Raw genomic sequence first — 18907 nt, 5'->3', positions numbered from 1 at the left:
ACATGCCGCCCCATTGCATTGCAATATATGGCTGTCACAAACCAATACTTTTCACCACCACATATACCACTAATTTTAAACCTGATTCTGGCGATGGCAGCAGCAACAATAACCACATTAACAGGACACACCCAGTTTCGACAAGTACATATTCCGGCGAGGTCATAAAACAACGGGAGTTGTTTTCTTTGGAGCATTGGAGGCCATGGCAAAACAGGGCTGAAGTTTATAATGTTATGAGAGGCGTGGAGAGGGTAGAGAGTCAGAGAATTTTTGCCAGTGTGGGTATGTCTAGTACTAGAGCACGTAGTTTGAAGTGACAGGAAATGCTTTCTCTGGCCACTTTATTGCGTACACCTGTATAGCTGCTCATTAGTGCAAATATTAAAGATCAGGACAGGCCCTTCAGCCCATGTTACTGTGCTAACCCTTTAACCTACTTCAATAGCAATCTAACACTTCCCTCCCACATAGTTTCCATTTTTGCTATTATCCATGTGCCTATCTAGGAGTTCCTAAATGTCCCTAGTCTATCTGCCTCTACCACCACCAAGCACCTACCACTCAGGGTAAAAACAGAACTTCTCACTTCTCCCCCTATATTCCCTCCAATCACTTTAAAATTATGCCCTCTCGTCTTAGCCATTCCTGCTCTGAGAAAATGTCCCTGGATGTCCACTCAAACTATGCATGCCTCTTACGATGTAGGATGAGAGACTCAGTCTGTTCAGTTTGTATTTACTGGAGTTAGAGTAATACTGTTACTGCGCTAGTGATCGGGGTTCAAATCCCTTTGCTCTCTGTAAGGAACTTGTACATTCTCCCTGTGACCACATGGGTTTCCTCCAGGTGCTCTGGTTTCCTCCCAGTCCAAAGTCTTACCAGTTAGGTTAATTTGCCAGATGGTGTAATTGGGCGGCACAACATTGTGGGCCGAAGGGCCTGTACTGTGCTGTAGTGTTCAATGCTTGATGTTCACTGTCACATGACTCCTCTTTCCCAAATACTCACAGCTAGACATATTCAGCTAGGGTTCCCTTGTTCCTATTTCATTTCGTAAATGTTTTACCTACCACTTTTAAATCTCTCGTGTCGAGTTGACTGGTGACAGGGCAGACCCACCAGCTAACGCCAGCTCTCTGTCCAATGTTATAACCACCCTGTGCAGTTAATCAATACAGAATATTCAGCTACCGCATCTCGTTTGCTGACGTAGTCCCTCTGACTCGTCTCAGAGCTGTGAGCTTATCATGTACTTATCACCAGAGTTAACAAATACCGATGTGAGATGTACTGAGCTTGTTCAAAGCTCTGCTTTTGGTGGTAGCAAAATGGACTTCTTCATGTGCTGACGTTACACTGCCATCTAGTGTGTCAGTGAGTCTTCCTTCTGAAACCCAGTGTCTGCAGCCCAAACTTTGTCTGCATGTGGGTGTATGTGTTTCTATCTGTGTATGTATGTGTATGTTTATCAATATGTCTATCTGTTTGTAACTGTGTGTGTATGCATCCATAGCTCCTTATTAACGTCGGTTTGCATGTTTGTGTGTGTGTGTGTATAACTCTTGTACACTTGTAACCCCCTACAATTCGAACACTGGAACACTGACAACCAATCGACAGATGACCCAACAGCCACAGCTCTACACACCGTCCGTACACAACTGGAGAGGAAGGATGCTTGTGTAAGAATACAGTTCAGCATTCAACACCATAATTGTCTCCAGGATTGACAAGAAGCCCAGAGACCTCGGCCTTCACCCTGCCTTGTGCAGCTGGATCCTGGACTTGCTGTCAGATCACCAGCAGGTAGTAAGAGTGGGCTCCCTCACCTCTGCCCTCTGACCTTCAACACAGGTGACCCTCAGGGCTGTGAACTAAGTCCCCTCCTATACTCCCTGGGTACCCATTACTGTGTCGCCACCCACAGCTCCAATCTGGTAATTAAATTTGCTGACAACGCTACACTGATTGGCCTAATCTCTAATAATGAGGCAGCCTACAGAGAAGAAGTCATCACCCTGACTCAGTGGTGTCAAGAAAACAATCTCTCCCCCAGTGTCACAGAAACAAAGGAGCTGGTTGTGGATTACAGGAGGAATGGAGACGGGCTAACCCCTATTGACATTAATGGATTTGGGGTTGAGAGGGTGAACAGCTTTAAGTTCCTCAGCATCCCCATCACCGAGGACCTCACGTGATCTGTACATATCAGCTGTGTGGTGAAAAAGGCACAACAGCACCTCTTTCACCTCAGATGGTTAAGGAAGTTTGGTATAGGCTCCCAAATCCTAAGAACTTTCTACAGGAGCACAATTGAGAGCATCCTGACTGGCTGCATCACTGCCTGGTATGGGAACTGTACCTCCTTTAATCACAGGACTCTGCAGAGAGTGGTGCGGACAGCCCAGCACATCTGTAGACGTGAACTTCCCATGATTCAGGACATTTACAAAGACAGGTGTGTTAAAAGGGCCCAAAGGGTCATTGGGGACCCAAGTCACCCCAATCACTATCTATTCCAGCTGCTACCATCCGGGAAACGGTATCACAGCATAAAAGTCAGGACCAACAGGCTCCAGGACAGCTTCTTCCACCAGGCCATCAGACTGATTAATTCATGCTGATACAATTGTATTTCTGTTATATTGACTATCCTGTTGTACATGCTTTTATTATAAATTGCACATTGCATATTTAGATGGAGACATAACATAAAGATTTTTATTCCTCATGTATATGAAAGATGTAAGTAATAAAGTCAATTCAATTCATTGTTTAACACCATGTGTGTAACACCGTGTATATAATGCTGTATGTGTGACTCTGCGTGTATCTATGTGAGAGTGTCCGTGCCTGTGTATCTGCACCTCTCTATTTGTGTGTGTGTGTGTGTGTGTGTGTGTGTGTGTGTGTGTATGTATGTGGTGTGTATCTCTGTATGTGTTTGTATGTGTGTGTGTGGTGTATGTGTGTTTACGTGGTGTGCATGGTGAGTGAGTGTGTAATATACATCTGTGTGTGCAGTGTGGGTGTATATGTGGTGTATATGAGTGAGTAATATATATCTGTGTGTGTGATATGTATGTGTGCATGTGGTGTGTCTGAGTGTGAGTGTATAATATATATCTGTGTGTGATATGTATGTGTGCATGTGGTGTGTCTGAGTGTGAGTGTGTAATATATATCTGTGTGTGTGATATGTATGTGTGCATGTGGTGTGTCTGAGTGTGAGCGTGTAATATATATCTATGCGTGTGATGTTCGTGGTTTGTCTGAGTGAGTAGTATATATCTGTGTGTGTGATGTCTGAGTATGAGTAATAGCTGCATGTGTGTGTGTGGTGTGGGTGGGTATGTGGTGTGTTTGTGTGCATGTGGTGTGAGTGTGTAATATAGATCTGCATGTGTATGTGTGGTGTGGCTGTGTATGTGGTATGAGCATGCGCATATGTTTTCAATGTGGTGTGTGTGTGTGTGTGAGAGAGTGTGTAATATACATCTGCATGTGTGTGTTTTGAAGACTTGCTCAGTACTCATTAAAAGCCAAACATCTCAGTCGAGGGAACGATCTGGGGGCCTGATAGCTGGAGAACACATACAGTTCTCACGCTATCCAGCCCGAGGGGGGGGAGAGGGTTTGGAACATGTTTCAACATGGAGGCTCCCTGGGACAGTGCCTCTTACTGTTGAGGGCAGATAAGAACGATCTCTCCTCAGGCGAAACCTTTCCATGTGCTGGGGCTGGCAACGTACACATTGCCCTCCCTGAGTGACTCTGGGTACAGGGGAACCTGGGCAGCTGAAGGGATGCTGGAGTTTCTCTGCCATACAGATAGAAAGATGAAAGATTTGCTTCGGTTGTCAGAGTATCTTTGATCAAAATCTAGAAACAGAGAAAACAGATCACAGGTGATGTGAATCTCAATCCAGGTGGAGGAGTAGAATCTCTTTTTTTTTTAAATTTAAAGATCCAGTACAGTGACAGGTCCCTTCTGGTCCAATGAACCCATGCCGCCCTGTTACACCCATCTGACCAAATAACCTACTGACTCCTACATCTTTGGACTGTGGGAGGAAACCGGAGCACCCGGAGGAAACCCACACAGTCAGAGAGAATGTACAAACTCCTTACGGAGAGCAGCTGGAATTGAACCCAGCTCGCTGGCACTGTAAAGCGATGCACTAACCACTGCGCTACCATGCTACTTTCTGATGTTTAATACCAGAGTGCAAGCATATAAGATGAGAGGGGATAAGTTCAAAAGAGATGCTGGTTTGATTGAGAGGTTTGGATAGGTAGGTGGATGGGAGTCGTAGAGGGCTATGGTCCTGGTGCCAGTGGGACTCAACAGAATAATAGTTCAACATGGACTAGATGGGCAAAAGGGTCTGTTTCTGTTCCAGAGATGTGATAGGCAAGTTACTTTACACAGAGGGTGGAGGGTGCCTGCAATGCGTTGCCTAGGTTGGTGGTGAAGTCAACTACAATCAAGGCATTTAACAGGTTCTTAAGACGGGCACAAGGATGTTCAGAGAATGGCTAACACAAGGGGCACTATTTTACAGTGATTGGAGGAGAGTATAAGGGTGTGAGAGGTAGGGTTTTGTTTATAGAGACTGGTGGGTGTGTAGAATGCCCTAGCAAGGGTGTTGGTAGAGGCAGATATATTAAGGACATTTTAAAAACTCTGATAATCACATAGACGATAGAAAAATGGTGTTATGTGGGAGGGAAGGGTTAAATGGCGACACTGCAGGCAGCTAACAAAACTACCAATAATTCCACTCAATATACATTTTCAGAACGACAATCACTGTAAGCAGCAGCCTGTGATTTCCTGCTGTGAGGGGTTATTTTGAACTATCTGTATGAACTCGTATTTTTGTGCTTCCCTGAAATATTTAGCAACGGGACTCTCAAGAATGCAGGTATGGCTGCAGCAGCAGGGCCGAGGCTCAAGAATGGACAATGAACGGATTTGAATGAAATAGCCTCCAAGCTACATTAAAAAGATAAAGGTATTGAGGCCAACAGTGGAGGACAAACTGGTGTTCAGCTCACTGCTTTGTGAGGTTTGACTCACCTCAGCACTGAACTGACTCTGCAGCTGGGGCCCTCAGCCATCATCTTAGTGCTGAACCTGGCTCCGTGGCTGGGGCCCCCAGCCATTGGCACCCGTCTTAGTGCTGAACCTGGCTCCGTGGCTGGGGCCCCCAGCCATTGGCACCCGTCTTAGTGCTAAACCTGGCTCCGTGGCTGGGGCCCGCAGCCATCAGCACTCGTCTTAGTGCTGAACCTGGCTCCGTGGCTGGGGCCCCCAGCCGTTGAGTTCCTGGACCAGTTGCAGTGTTGAACTGGCTCTATGGTACTGAACTTACTTTCGGGGACCCTAGTTCATGTTCTGTGAATTACTTGTTTGCTTTTTTTTAAAATTGTTTGCACAATTTGTTCTTTCTTTTTCACACATTGAATGTTTGATGGTCTTTATGCTGTGAGGTTTTTCATGGATTCTATTGGGCTTCTTTGTTTTGTGATTGCCTGCATGAAAATGAATCTCAATGTTGTATATAGTATACATACTTTAATAATAATTGTACTTTTAACACTGAATTTAATACATATAGAAACACTCAGCAGGTCAGAGAGGAACAGTCCATGCCTCATTCCCACATTAACCTTTTCTCAGCTACAAGTTCAGCAAAACATCATGGACTGAAGGGCCTGTAATGCTCTATGTTATAAGTTGATAGATACTTGCAAGTGTGTCAAATGTTACAGAAAGAAGGCAGGAGAATGGTATTGAGAGGGAAAATACACTCTGTGGCCAGTCTATTAGGCACTGCTGCTCATTAATGCAAATATCTAATCAGCCAATCATGTATCAGCAACTCGATGCACAAGAGCATGCAGACATGGTCAAGAGGTTCAATTGCTGTTCAGACCAAACATCAGAATGGGGCAAAGAGCCAACTCAGTGACTTTGGCTGTTGGTGCCAGACAGGGTGGTTCGACTGTCTCAACATCTGCTGATCTCCTGGTGTTCTCATGCGCAAAATTGTGGGCAAATACACCTTGTTCATGAGGGATGTCAGAGAAAAATAGCCAGATTGGTTTAAACTGGCAGGAAGGCGACAGTAGTTCAAACTGACGTTACACAGTAATCTCTAAACACACGTCAAACGTTAAAGTGTAAGGTCTACAGGAACAGGAGGAACCTAATAAAGTGGCCGCTGAGTATAAATCAGCCATGATCGAATGGTGGAGCAGACTTAATGGGCCCAGTAGCCTAACTCTGCTCCTGTGTCTTATTGTCTATTCAACGCCCCTGCCAATGAAGGCAAGCATGTCAAATGCCTTCCTTACGACTTCACTCACTTACATTACGGACAAATTCCGGTAGCCATGATGGTAACATAGTTTTTGTTAATGATGTTTACATGTTATCTATGCTATGTGTGACTGTTGGTACAGAAGTTTTGCACCTTGGCCCCAGAGGTTTAGCTGTGTTCATGTGTATGGCTGAACTTGAACTCGTTACATATTCAACATTCAGCAGACTAGGAATGCTGGAAAAAATACCTTTAATAGTAAATACATGAAGAAAGTGGATCATGTTGTTAAGGTGCCAGTTCACCAGCTACACGACAGAAAATGTGACCAGTCAGCCTTCTGTTTGAGCAGTACTCTCTTCACTGCACCGTGCCCGAAAAACATCACATGATGCTTGTTAAATTAACAATGCGGTATCAAGTCTGTGTCACAACGTTTGATAGTTTGCCTACTATTGGCACAGCTTAAGGGGATTTCTTCCCTATACATCTGAAGGAATCCAGTAATCAATACACACACACTTCACCGGATATTTAATGTTCCACACAGAGTTGTATGAGAAGCGTTTGGTGGCTCTGGGCCTGTACTCAATGGAGTTTAGAAAAATGAGGGGGGATCTCATTGAAAATTATCGCATTATGGAAGTGGTAGGATGTTTCTTGTAGTGGGGGAGTCTAGGACCAGAGGGCACAGCCTCAGAATAGAGGTTACGGGGAGAAAGTAGGAGAATGAGGTTGACAGAGATAATAAGTCAGCCATGGTGGAAATGCGGAGCAGAACTGATGGCCCAGATGGTCTAATATTGCTCCATGTCTTATGTCCCTATGGCTGTGTCTTCCACACACAACTGACAGTCTGGCTCTGGCTTTGTGACGATAATGGAGCCTCTGGTTTGCGAGGACAGCAGCCACTATGATTGTGGACAAGCAGAAGGAATTCAGTGTATGCTACATTCAGCCACAGATCACTTCACTCCTTGAAGCAGAATTCCTGCCTGAGGATTCGCTTTTCTTCCTCAACGAAACTCTTCTCCCTGTTGGCCTGCCCCTCATTCCGTTTCCTCTTCTCCTTCTGCTGGAACGTCTCCACTTTACGTTTCTTGCCAGAAGGTTCCTCGCTATTCTCCTCATCTGAAAGGCAGAGAAAATACCTGTCAGTAACACCGTAAGATATAGAAGCAAAATTAGGCTTCTGGCCCTTCGAGTCTGTTCCACCATTCCATCAAGGCTGATTTATTATCCCTCTCAACACCATTCTCCTGCTTTCTCCCCGTAACCTTTGATACCCTGACTAATCAATAATCTATCAACCTCTGCTTTAAATGTACCCGATGACTGGCCTCCACAGCCATCTGTGGCACTGATTCACTACCCGCTGGTTAAAGAAATTTCTCCTCATCTCTTTTATAAAAAGATGTCCCTTTGTTCTGAGGCTGTGCCCTCTGGCCCAAGACTCCCCCACTATAGGAAACATCTTCTCCACATCCACTCTATCGAGGCCTTTCAATATTCGATAGATTTCCATAAGATCTCCCTCATTCTTCTAAGCTCCAGCAAGTACAGGCCCAGAGCCAACAAATGTACCTCATACATAAACCCTTTCATTATTGGAATCATTCTCATGAACCTGCTCTGGACCCTCTCCAATGCCAGCACATCCTTTCTTAGATACGGGGCCCAAAACTGCTCACAATACTCTAAGTAAATAATGATTTGGCATTTAATGATTGCACCTCAACACACTGTTGTAATGAATTGATCTGCATGGACAAGCTTTTTCACTGAACATCAGTACACGTAACAAAAATTTACCAATTTACCAAGTTACTGATGAAAATGGGTAGATGTGATGATGGAGATGTGGAGATACGGTGTTGAAAACAGGGAAAGTGAGATGGGTGGGGGGTGATGGTGTTGGGGAGATTGGGAAGGAAGATGGGGAGATAGGATGACATTGAGCGCAAGTTTGTTGCTGCGACAACTAACTAGTATATCTCGCTCCTGTACACCCTCTCGTTTCCATCTGAGATTCTGCACATCTATATGGAGTGCTGTCACAAGAAAGCAGCATCCGTCGTCAGGGGCCCACCACCCGGGTCACACTCTCTTCTCACTGCTGCCATCAGAAAGAAGGTACAGCTGCCTTAGGACCATCACCACCAGGTTCAGGAACAGAGGGGTAACTTCAGTCAACTTCACTCACCCCAACACTGAACTGTTCCCAGCTCAAGGTGGTAAAAACTGAGGAATGGGATTAGCCAAGCACACTCATTTGTCAATTGATAGGAACTTTCAGACTATTCTAGTGGAATTCAGTACTGTGGCTTTCCAGAGATTTGCGTAAATATTGTTGTGTAGGCCAATTGTTTAATGCTGCTTTAAAGTGACTTTGGGATGATACCAGTTGTAGATATTACTATCGGGACAGTGTATGCTCTGTTCATGGTCCAAAGTTTTCAATTGCTCTTCTAATTCCGATATTTCTGCTGTTTTTCACTTACTCATTTCTGTACGGTATGTGTGTTTGGAATGGCGACATCTAAAGTTGTTCTTGATTGTATATCCAGCCGATTATTATGGATTGTCCGATCTGTAATGACGGATCAGTCATAATATAATTTATAGGAAAACCCCCAAGACATTCTACAAGCATGTGAAGAGCAAGAGGATAAGACATGAGAGAACAGAACCTATCAAGTGTGACAGTGGGTAGGTGTGTATGGAACCGGAGGAAATAGCAGAGGTACTTAATGAATGCTTCACTTCAGTATTCACTGTGGAAAAGGATCTTGGTGATAGAAGTGATGACTTGCAGCAGACTGAAAAGCTTGAGCATGTAGATATTAAGAAAGAGGATGTGCTGGAGCTTTTGGAAAGTATCAAGTTGAATAAGTTGCCGGGACCGGATGAGATGTACCCCAGGCTATTGTGGGAGGCGAGGAAGGAGATTGCTGAGCCTCTGGCGATGATCAATCATCATCATCATCAATGGGGATGGGAGAGGCTCTGGTTGACTCTGTGGAAAAGAAGGCGTACGGTGTATTGGCCTTCATCAATCGTGGGATTGAGTTTAGGAGCCAAGAGGTAATGTTGCAGCTATATAGGACCCTGGTCAGACCCCACTTGGAGTACTGTGCTCAGTTCTGGTCTCCTCACTACAAGAAGGATGTGGAAACTATAGAAAGGGTGCAGAGGAGATTTACAAGGCTGTTACCTGGACTGGGGAGCATAACATATGAAAACAGGTTGAGTGAACTCGGCCTTTTCTCCTTGGAGCAACAGAGGATAAGAGGTGACCTGATAGAGGTGTATAAGATGATGAGAGGCATTGATCATGTATATAGTCAGAGGCTTTTTCCCAGGGCTGAAAAGATTGCCACAGGTTTAAGGTGCTGGGGAGTAGATACAGAGGAGATGTCAGGGGTAAGATTGTTATACAGAGAGTGGTGAGTGCGTGGAATGGGTGCCGGCAACAGTGGTGGAGGCGGATACGAAAATGTCTTTTAAGTGACTTTTGGAACAGTACATGGAGCTTAGAAAAATAGAGGGCTATAGGTAAGCCTAGTAATTTCTAAGGTAGGGACATGTTCAGCTCAACTTTGACGGCCGAAGGGCCTGTATTGTGCTGTACTCTAAAACTGGATCAAGGCTTGTATTTATAGTAAGGTATTTTGTCTTTTTTGAGTTTGTAATTTAAAGCAAGATTTTGGTGAATGATGCAGGCCACTTGATTGTGCTTGCATCATTATTTTTTTCTCTCTCTGTATTTGCAGTTTGTTGTCATTTGCGCACTGATTGTCCGCCCTGTTGGTCCTATTATGGTTACTGGATTTATCGAGTATGCCCACAAGAAAATGAATCTCAGGGCTGGACATGGTGACATACGTGCTTTGATATCATGAACTTTGAACCGCTCAGTGCTCAATGTTGATTTTTGCACATTGGTTGTGAGTGCAGTCTTTTATTGATTCTATTGTGTTTCTTTGTAGTTACTGTAAATGCCCGCAAGAAAATGAACCTTGGGATTGTATATGGTGACATATATGTACTTTGATAATAAAATTACTTTGAACTTTGATTGGGGCTGCTGTTTATAAACCACACCCACCTGACCCAACGACCTCCGCTGCCTCGGCAGGTAGGCCGGATGTGCGCTGAGGAGCGTCCTCCCCGTTGTCCTGGTACATGCTGGACCACCTCACCGCCATGTCCGCACCTGATGGCGCCTTCCTCTCCTCCACTGCGTAGGTTTCTGGTGGCGGTACGGCATTGTTCTTCCACACTTTGAACTCCCTTGGTGGCTAGCAATTTGCAGAATATAAGAACATAAAATATAGGAGCAGAATATAAGAACATAAAATATAGGAGCAGAATTAGCTCATTTGGCCCATCGAGTCTGCTCTGCCATTTCATCACAGCTGATCCAATTTTCCCCTCAGCCCCAATCTCCAGTCTTCTCTCCGTATCCCGTCATGCCCTGACCAATGAATATCAACCTCTGCCTTAAACATGCATAAAGACTTGGCCGCCATAGCTGCCTGTGGCAAAGAATTTCACAGATTCACCACTCTCTGGCAAAAGAAATTCCTCCTCATCTCCATTCTAAAAGGATGTCCTTCTATTCTGAGGCTGTGTCCTCTGATCTTAGACTCTCCCACCACAGGAAACATCCTCCCCACATCCACTCCATCAAGGGCTTTCACCATTCATTAGATCTCAGTTAGGTTTCTAGTGAATACAGGCCCAGAGCCATCAAACACTCTTCATGAGACAAGGCATTCAATACTGAAATGCTGATGAGAAATGAACTGAGCAGCCACAGAAATGCGAGGCTTTCTCCTGAGTTTTCACTAATCACAAAGTACCAGTTAAGCACTTGTCTATCACAAGGTTGGTTTAGTGAAGCAGCAGCTGCTTACTTTACAGCAACCTCCCGGAAGGTGCCATGCTCTCTCAGTGGTCAGAATTCTATCTCCTTTACCATTGCATCGGAGAGAAATAGGAAGAGACAAGTTAGCACGCTGCTATTACAGCTCAGGGCGTTCAACTCTGGCACTCTCTGTAAGGAGTTTGCATGCCCTCCCCGTGAACTCCCTGGGTTTGCTCTGGGTGTTCCAGTTACTCCGGTCTCCTCCCACAGTCCAAAGTGAGTTTTGAAGATATTATGCTGGTGCTAGAAACATGGTGAGCCCGCACATCACCGGACTGTTAGTCAGTGTCGCAATTGCCACAGTTCAATGTACACTTTGATGTTTCTATGTACATGTGACAAATAAAGATCATCTTTAAATGTTGGCCAGGACTTTTGGGTATCATCAACATTTCTAACTACCCAGCATAGGGCTTTGTTTTGATGTCTTGTTGCCCCACTCAATACCACCTGACCCTACCCGGAGACTACTGACCCCTGAACCTGGACCTCGCCCTGCGAACGGATCCTTCACTTCCACGAGAGGAGACCACAGTCAGTGAGGATCAGAAACAACAGCTGACGATCAACACTGCTGCACCTCAGGAAAGCACGCTTATCCCACTGCCCTGCTCTCTCTACACCCACAATTGTCAGCTCAAACACCATCTATAAGTTTGTCGATGACACCACTATTGTTAGCAGAACTTCAGATGGTGACAAGAGGGGGTGCAGAAGTGAGATAGATCACCTCAGCTGGTTGAGTGTACCACAGTAATAACCTTGCACCCAAAGTAAGTACAAGGAATTGATTGTGGACTTCAGAAAGGGGAAGTTGTGAGAATACACACCAGTCCTCGTTGAGGGACCAGAAGTGGAAAGGGTGAACAGGTTCAAATTCCCGAGGTGACAACATCTCTGAAAGTCTATCCTGGCTAAACATATTGATGCAATTACAAAGGAGGTACAACAGCAGCTATACTTCATTAGCAGTTTAAGATATGGTATGTCATCAAAGAATCTTACAATTTCTAGAGATGTACTGTAGAGAGCATTCTAACTGGTTACATCACCCTCTGGTATGGAGGGGCCACTGCACAGAATTGGAAAAAGATGCCGAAAGTTGCAGTTTCGGCCAGCTCCGTCGGGGCGCTGGCCTCCCCAGCATTGAGGACACCTTCAAAAGCCCATGCCTCAAAAGTCAGCATCCATCATTAAGCACCACCATCACCCAGGACAAGCCCTCTTCTCATTGCTACCATCATGGAGGAGGTACAGGAGCCTGAAGAGCCAGCTTCTTTCCCTTCTCCAGCAGACTTGTGAATGGACAATGTACATTACCACTCTAAATTTTCTACTTTATTGTTCTCTTTTGAGACGCTAACTCTGAGCCTCCGAGGAAGGCCTCCGCTACAACCCACAACCTGGTCATCTCTGAAACCAAGGTACGTAGATGTTTCCAACAAGTGGACAGCTGCAAGGCTGCAGGACCAGACGGCTTCCCAGGGTGAGTACTCAGGATGAGCGCAGCACAACTGGTAGGTGTGTTTACAGACATTTTTAATTTCTCCCTCTCCAGTGTAGAATGCCCTCCTGCTTCAAATCATCCACCATTGTCCCCGTACCTAAAAAAAAACACCAAGGTAACATGCCTGAACGACTGGCATCCTGGCACACTTACCTCGATATTAAGCAAATGTTTTGAGAGGCTGGTCAAGGATTACATCTGCAGCTTGCTACCACCTACACTGGATGCCCTACAATTCACCTTCCGACACAACCGATCGACAAACAACACAATAGCCACAGCTCTACACACCATCCTTACACATCTGGAGAAGAAAGATGATTATGTGAGCATGCTGTTCTTGGACTATAGTTCAGCATTCAACACAGTTCCATCCAGGCTCGACAAGAAGCTCAGAGACCTCAGCCTTCACCCTGCCTTGTGTAGCTGGATCCTGGACTTCCTGTCAGATCACCCGCAGGTGATAAGAGTGAGTTCCCTCACTCCCACCCCTCTGAGGCTCAATACAGGAGCCCCTTAGGCCTGTGTACTAAGTCCCTTCCCTGTATGCCAATGACCGTGTCACCACCCACAGCTCCAATCTGCTAATTAAATTTGCCGACGACACTACATTGATTGGCCTCGTCTCAAACAATAATGAGGTGGCCGACAGGGAAGAAGTCATCTCTTTGGTGTCAAGAAAACAACCTCTCCCTCATCAGATTCACCACTCTCTGGCTACAGAAATTCACCATCATCTTCATTCTAAACGAACACCCCTCTACTCTGAGACTGTGTTCTCTGGTCTTGGACTCTCCCACCATAGGAAACATCCTCTCCACATCACTCTATCGAGGCCTTTCACCACAGGAAACATCCTCTCCACACCACTCTATCAAGGCCTTTCACCACAGGAAACATCCTCTCCACACCACTCTATCAAGGCCTTTCACCACAGGAAACATCCTCTCCACACCACTCTATCAAGGCCTTTCACCATTCGATAGATTTCAATTAGGTCACCCCTAAGTCTTCTGAATTCTGGTGAATACAGGCCCAGAGCCATCACTCTTCATATGACAAGCCTTTCAATCCTGGACTCATTTTCGTGAACCTCCTTTGATCCCTCTCAGTAGTTTATAAAGTCTCAACATAACATCCTTGCTTTTATATTCTAGTCCTCTTGAAATGAATGCTAGTATTGTATTTGCCTTCATCACCACAGACTCAACCTGCAAATTAACCGTTAGAGACTACCTAATTCCAGAGGGACTCCTAAATCCATTTGCACCTCATTTTTTTGTAGTTTTACTACATTTAGAAAATAGTCATCCCTTTCATTTCACCTACCAAAATGCATGAACATATGCTTCCTGAAACTGTATTCCATCTGCCATTTCTTTGCCCGTTCTCCTAACCCAAGTCCTTCTGTAGCCTCTCCACTTCCTCAAACCTACCTGCCCCACCACGATATTTTCATATCGTCTGCAAATATGGCCACATGTCAAATCATTGACATATAACGTAGAATCGGTCCCATCACAGACTGCAGTGGAACACCACTAGTCAACGACAGCCAGCCAGAAAAGGCTCCTTTATTCCCATTCTTTGCCTGCTGCCAATCAGCCACTGATTTCTCCATGCTAGAATCTTTCCCGTAATACCATGGGCTCCTAGCTTGTTAAGCAGCCTTGTGTGTGGCACCTTGTCAAAGGGCTTCTGAAATTCCAAGTACACAACATCAACGATTCTCTTTTGTCTATCCTGCTTGTTATTTCTCCAAAGAATTCCAACAGATTTGTCAGGCAAGATTTCCCCATCAGGAAACCATGCTGACCTTGGCCTATTTTATCATGTGCCTCCAAGTACCTCATCATTAATAATTACTCCAACATCTTCCCAACCTCTGAGGTCAGACTAACTAGCCTATAATTTTCTTTCTTCTGTCTTTCTCTTTTCTTGAAGAATGGAATAACATTTGCAATTTTCCAGTCTTCCAGAACCATTCCAGAATCTCCACAATCTCTTCAGCCACCTTTTAGAACTCTGGGGTGTACACCATCTGGTCCAGGAGACTTATCTACCTTCAGACCTTTCAGCTTCCCAAGAATCTTCTCCCTAGTTATGGTAACTCCACATACCTCATGACCCCTGACACCTGGAACTTCCACCAAACTGCTAGTGTCTTGCATAGTGAAGCCTGATGCAGTTCATCCGCCATTTCCTTGTTCCCCATTACTACTTCTCTGGCACCATTTTCCAGTGGTCCGATATCCACTCTCGCCTCTCTTTTACACTTTATGTATCTGAAGAAATATTTGCTACCCCCCTCAATATTATTGGCCAGCTTACTTTTAGATTCCACCTTTACCTTCTTACTTATTTTCTTAGTTGCCTTCTGTTGGTTTTTAAAAGCTTTCCAATTCTCTACTTCTCACTAATTTTTGCCTGTATTATATGCCCTCACTTTGGCTTTGACTTAGCCTGTTAGCCATGATCGTGTCCAGAAAAGACTCCAATGATCCATAAATCTGAACCCAGCCACACACTCATCTTATTCCTGCCCTCAGTGGCATGTGGCACAGGCAGCAATCCAGAGATCACTACCCTGGAGGTCCCATTTCTCAGCTTTCTTCCTAACTCGCTAAGATGGCTCTTCAGGACCTCCTCACCTTGTTTAGCAATGGCACTGGTGCCAATATGTACCTGGACTTCTGGCTGATCACACTCACCCTTGAGAATGCCATGGACATGATCTGAGATATCCCGGATCCTGGCACCAGGGAGTCAATGTACCATCCGATGTCTCTATCACACCCATAGAACCTCAGCTCTGTTCCTCTGACTAGGGAATCTCCTATCAACACTGTTGTCCTCTTCACCTCTCTGCTCTTCTGACTCAGTGCCAGAGACCCGGTCATTGTGGCTTCACCCGGTAGGTCGTGCCCCTCTGGTATCTAAAGTTGTATACTTACTATTGAGGTGAACGGTCACGGGTATTCTGCACTGGCCGTGCACGTCCCCTCCTCCTCCTGACAGTCACCCACCTACAGCATTCTAGCCTTTCCTTATTTATTTAACATATATATCTTGTAATTTTTAGTTTTTATTGCACTGCTGTGACAACATATGCTAATGATCCCAGTGGACTGTGTGGGATTTCTCCAGGCACTCTGGTTTCCTCTCACAGTACCGGTTAGTGTTTATTTCTTTATTTCGAGATACCACGTGAAGTAGGCCCTTCTGCCCTTCGAGCTGGGCCGCCAGCAACCCCTGACAACCCCAATTTAACCCGAACCTAATCACAGGACAATTATTAACAACTAATAAACCTAGCTGTTACACCACTGGACTGTAGGAAGAACCTGGGGCATTCCACAAGGAGAAAGTACAGAGAGCTGGTTCATTCTGGTAGGTCAAATATGATGGCAGAACATAACGTTAATGCTAAGACTCTTGGCAGTGTGGAGGATCAGAGGAATTCTGGGGTCCGAGTCCACAGGACACTCAAAAAGCTACTACACACGTTGACTCTGTGGTTAAGAAGGCATATGGTGCATTGGCCTTCATCAATCGTGAGAGCCGAGAGGTAATGTTGCAGCTGTATAGGACCCTGGCCAGATCCCATTTGGAGTACTGTGCTCAGTTCTGGTCGCCTCACTACAGGAAGGACGTGGAAACCATAGAGAGGGTGTAGAGGAGATTTACAAGGATGATCCCTGGATTGGGGAGCATGTCTTATGAGAAGAGGTTGAGTGAACTCAGTCTTTTCTCCTTGGAGCAACAGAGGATGGGATAGCTGTACAAGATGATGAGAGGCATTGATTGTGTGGATAGTCAGAGGCTTTTTCCCAGGGCTAAAATGGCTAGCACTGAGAGGGCACGGTTTTAAGGTGCCTGGAAGTAGGTACAGGGGAGATGTCAGGGGTAATTTTTTTTAAAAAAACACAGAGTGGTCAGTGCGTGGAATGGGCTGCTGGTGACAGTGATGGAGGCGGAAATGATAGGGTCTTTAAAGACAGGGGTCACCAACCTTTTTTGCACTGCGGAGGGGGGTTGCGGGTGTTAATCACGACCGGAATATAGGTAATAAGTCAATTATAAGTCACTTATAAGTGGCTAATACATTCAATTTTGTTTCTAAAAGGGTTTATCTAATTAATTTAATATTAAACACTGCGCATGAATATAGTGATAAATCATTTATAACTCACTTATAAGTCAATAGCATCATAACATTTTAAGTAACGTTTGGATATTAAACACACAGCACATATTTTCCTCGTATGAACACATAAAATCATTGCAACACACCAGTGAGAGGACAAGGTAAGGGCCAGAGGTCCCTGTACCGAGGCCATGGCGGTTGCAGTCTGGACAGAGCGACCGACCGAGCGAGGAGTGCGACAGGGTGTGCGCCCACCCCCCTTGTAGATAGGTAGGATCTATTGGCCGACAAAGGTTAAACTCGAGGGATGACTTTCAGTAGATCGCAGCGAGGTAGTTGCTCCGCTACTTACGAAACCCTGAGCCCGAATTAGGTCATCTGCAAATAATTTAGCATCGGGTTCCCCACAAACAGTCGTTGTGCTATACAGGTTTCGGGGTAGCGCCCATCTGTCCATGCTCCAGGCCAGTAGCAACGGCACTTCTTGCCGGCCGAACATGGCTGCCGCTTACCCGAGACCAACCAGTGATTCCTGGCGCAAGGGTGTCACTGCGTTTAGGTGACTGATGACCTTGAGTGGGTTCAAATTCAACAGTGGGTGTGACAGGGAATGAGGAAAGGTGCAGCTAACTCATATCGTTTCCTCGTGGCCCAGTAGCACATGCTTTGTAGCCCTGTGGTTGGGGACCACTGTTTTAAGAGGCTCCTTGATGGGTACATGGAGCTTAGAAATACAGAGAACTATGGTAAGGGACCGCTTTGTGGGTCGGACTGATTCCACGATATACCCAGTCTCCACATCCCAGACTCCTCATGCTGCCCACAGATCCGGACGTGGATCCGGACCCTTGCTCCGCCCAGAGCCTCTGGCCCCGCCCTTTGACGTGGCCACGCCCACGCCAGTTGCTCCGCCCACGGACCTATGACCCCTCCTCTATGGCCCCCTCACCTCCTCCGGGGCTCGCACCAGCCGGCGCTCCCAGTCGATGCGACCTTTCCGTGGGTCGCTCAAGAAGCTGGGCCGGGACACGTGGCCGAACAGCTCTTCGGGGGCGGGGAGAGCGAGGCGTGGGCCCGGGAGCGCGTTGCTCTCGGCAGCCTGGGTTTCCGGCGACACCGCCTCCGGCTCCGTGTCTGACTCCGAGTCCGAGCTCCCGTAGGCGGCGAAGTACGACAGGGGGTCACTCGGCCCGTCCGCCATGATGACCCTCAGCGCCGTTCAGAGAGGCAAGTAGCAGCCCGAGGCGGACTGTTGGGTGTAGAGATCCCACTACGTCCCCCCCTGCCGGTTGGTGCCCGTAGCTGCTGCATATTCCTCCTGGTACTGCGCCCTCTGCCGGTTGGTGCCCGTAGCTGCTGCATATTCCTCCTGGTACTGCGCCCTCTGCCGGTTGGTGCCCGTAGCTGCTGCATATTCCTCCTGGTACTGCGCCCTCTGCCGGTTGGTGCCCGTAGCTGCTGCATATTCCTCCTAGTACCGCGCCTCTGCCGGTTGGTGCCCGTAGCTGCTGCATATTCCTCCTAGTACCGCGCCTCTGCCGGGTGGTGCCCGTAGCTGCTGCATATTCCTCCTAGTACCGCGCCTCTGCCGGTTGGTGCCCGTAGCTGCTGCATATTCCTCCTAGTACCGCGCCTCTGCCGGTTGGTGCCCGTAGCTGCTGCATATTCCTCCTAGTACCGCGCCTCTGCCGGTTGGTGCCCGTAGCTGCTGCATATTCCTCCTGGTACTGCGCCCTCTGCCGGTTGGTGCCCGTAGTTGCTGCATATTCCTCCTGGTACTGCGCCCTCTGCCGGTTGGTGCCCGTAGTTGCTGCATATTCCTCCTGGTACCGCGCCTCTGCCGGTTGGCGCCTGTACTTATACAGACCTCCTGGTACGGCCCTCCTCTGAATTGAATTCAATTTATTACTTGCATTCTTCATATATGTGAAGAGTAAACATTACATCTCCATCTAAATGTGCAATTTATAGTAATTTTCAATAAATTCTAT

The 18907-nt window shown here is 46.4% G+C and overlaps 1 protein-coding gene across 2 annotated transcripts; it reads right to left on the bottom strand.

Moving 5' to 3' along the window:
• Positions 1-5562: 5562 nt before the first annotated feature.
• c11h1orf52 (chromosome 11 C1orf52 homolog) lies at positions 5563-18416 on the bottom strand. 2 transcript variants are annotated; one of them, XM_059983720.1, is made up of 4 exons: positions 17866-18416; positions 10441-10633; positions 8834-8922; positions 7326-7463 (listed from the first exon to the last, which is right to left on the bottom strand). In XM_059983720.1, the coding sequence occupies exons 1-3, from the start codon at positions 18115-18117 to the stop codon at positions 8834-8836; spliced, it is 534 nt and encodes a 177-aa protein (XP_059839703.1). In that variant the 5' UTR covers positions 18118-18416; the 3' UTR covers positions 7326-7463. The 2 variants fall into 2 exon arrangements, with proteins under 2 accessions (XP_059839700.1, XP_059839703.1); XM_059983717.1 differs by lacking the exon at positions 8834-8922 and having other exon boundaries at positions 5563-7463; positions 17866-18297.
• Positions 18417-18907: the final 491 nt, after the last annotated feature.

Source organism: Hypanus sabinus, chromosome 11, assembly GCF_030144855.1.
Source record: "Hypanus sabinus isolate sHypSab1 chromosome 11, sHypSab1.hap1, whole genome shotgun sequence".
NCBI classification, from domain to species: domain Eukaryota; kingdom Metazoa; phylum Chordata; class Chondrichthyes; order Myliobatiformes; family Dasyatidae; genus Hypanus; species Hypanus sabinus.
Note: the sequence above shows the minus strand (reverse complement) of the source record. Positions and strands in the feature narration are given on the sequence as shown.

What these genes read in the sequence shown, in the direction of transcription:
- c11h1orf52 (XM_059983717.1), bottom strand. Translation starts at nt 18,117, where the DNA reads ATGGCGGACGGGCCGAGTGACCCCCTGTCGTACTTCGCCGCCTACGGG. An exon ending in TGGTGCGAGCCCCGGAGGAG is followed by an intron (nt 10,634 to 17,865) that starts GTGAGGGGGCCA and finishes GCAAATTGCTAG; the next exon opens with CCACCAAGGGAGTTCAAAGT. An exon ending in AGCGGAGGTCGTTGGGTCAG is followed by an intron (nt 7,464 to 10,440) that starts GTGGGTGTGGTT and finishes TCTGCCTTTCAG; the next exon opens with ATGAGGAGAATAGCGAGGAA.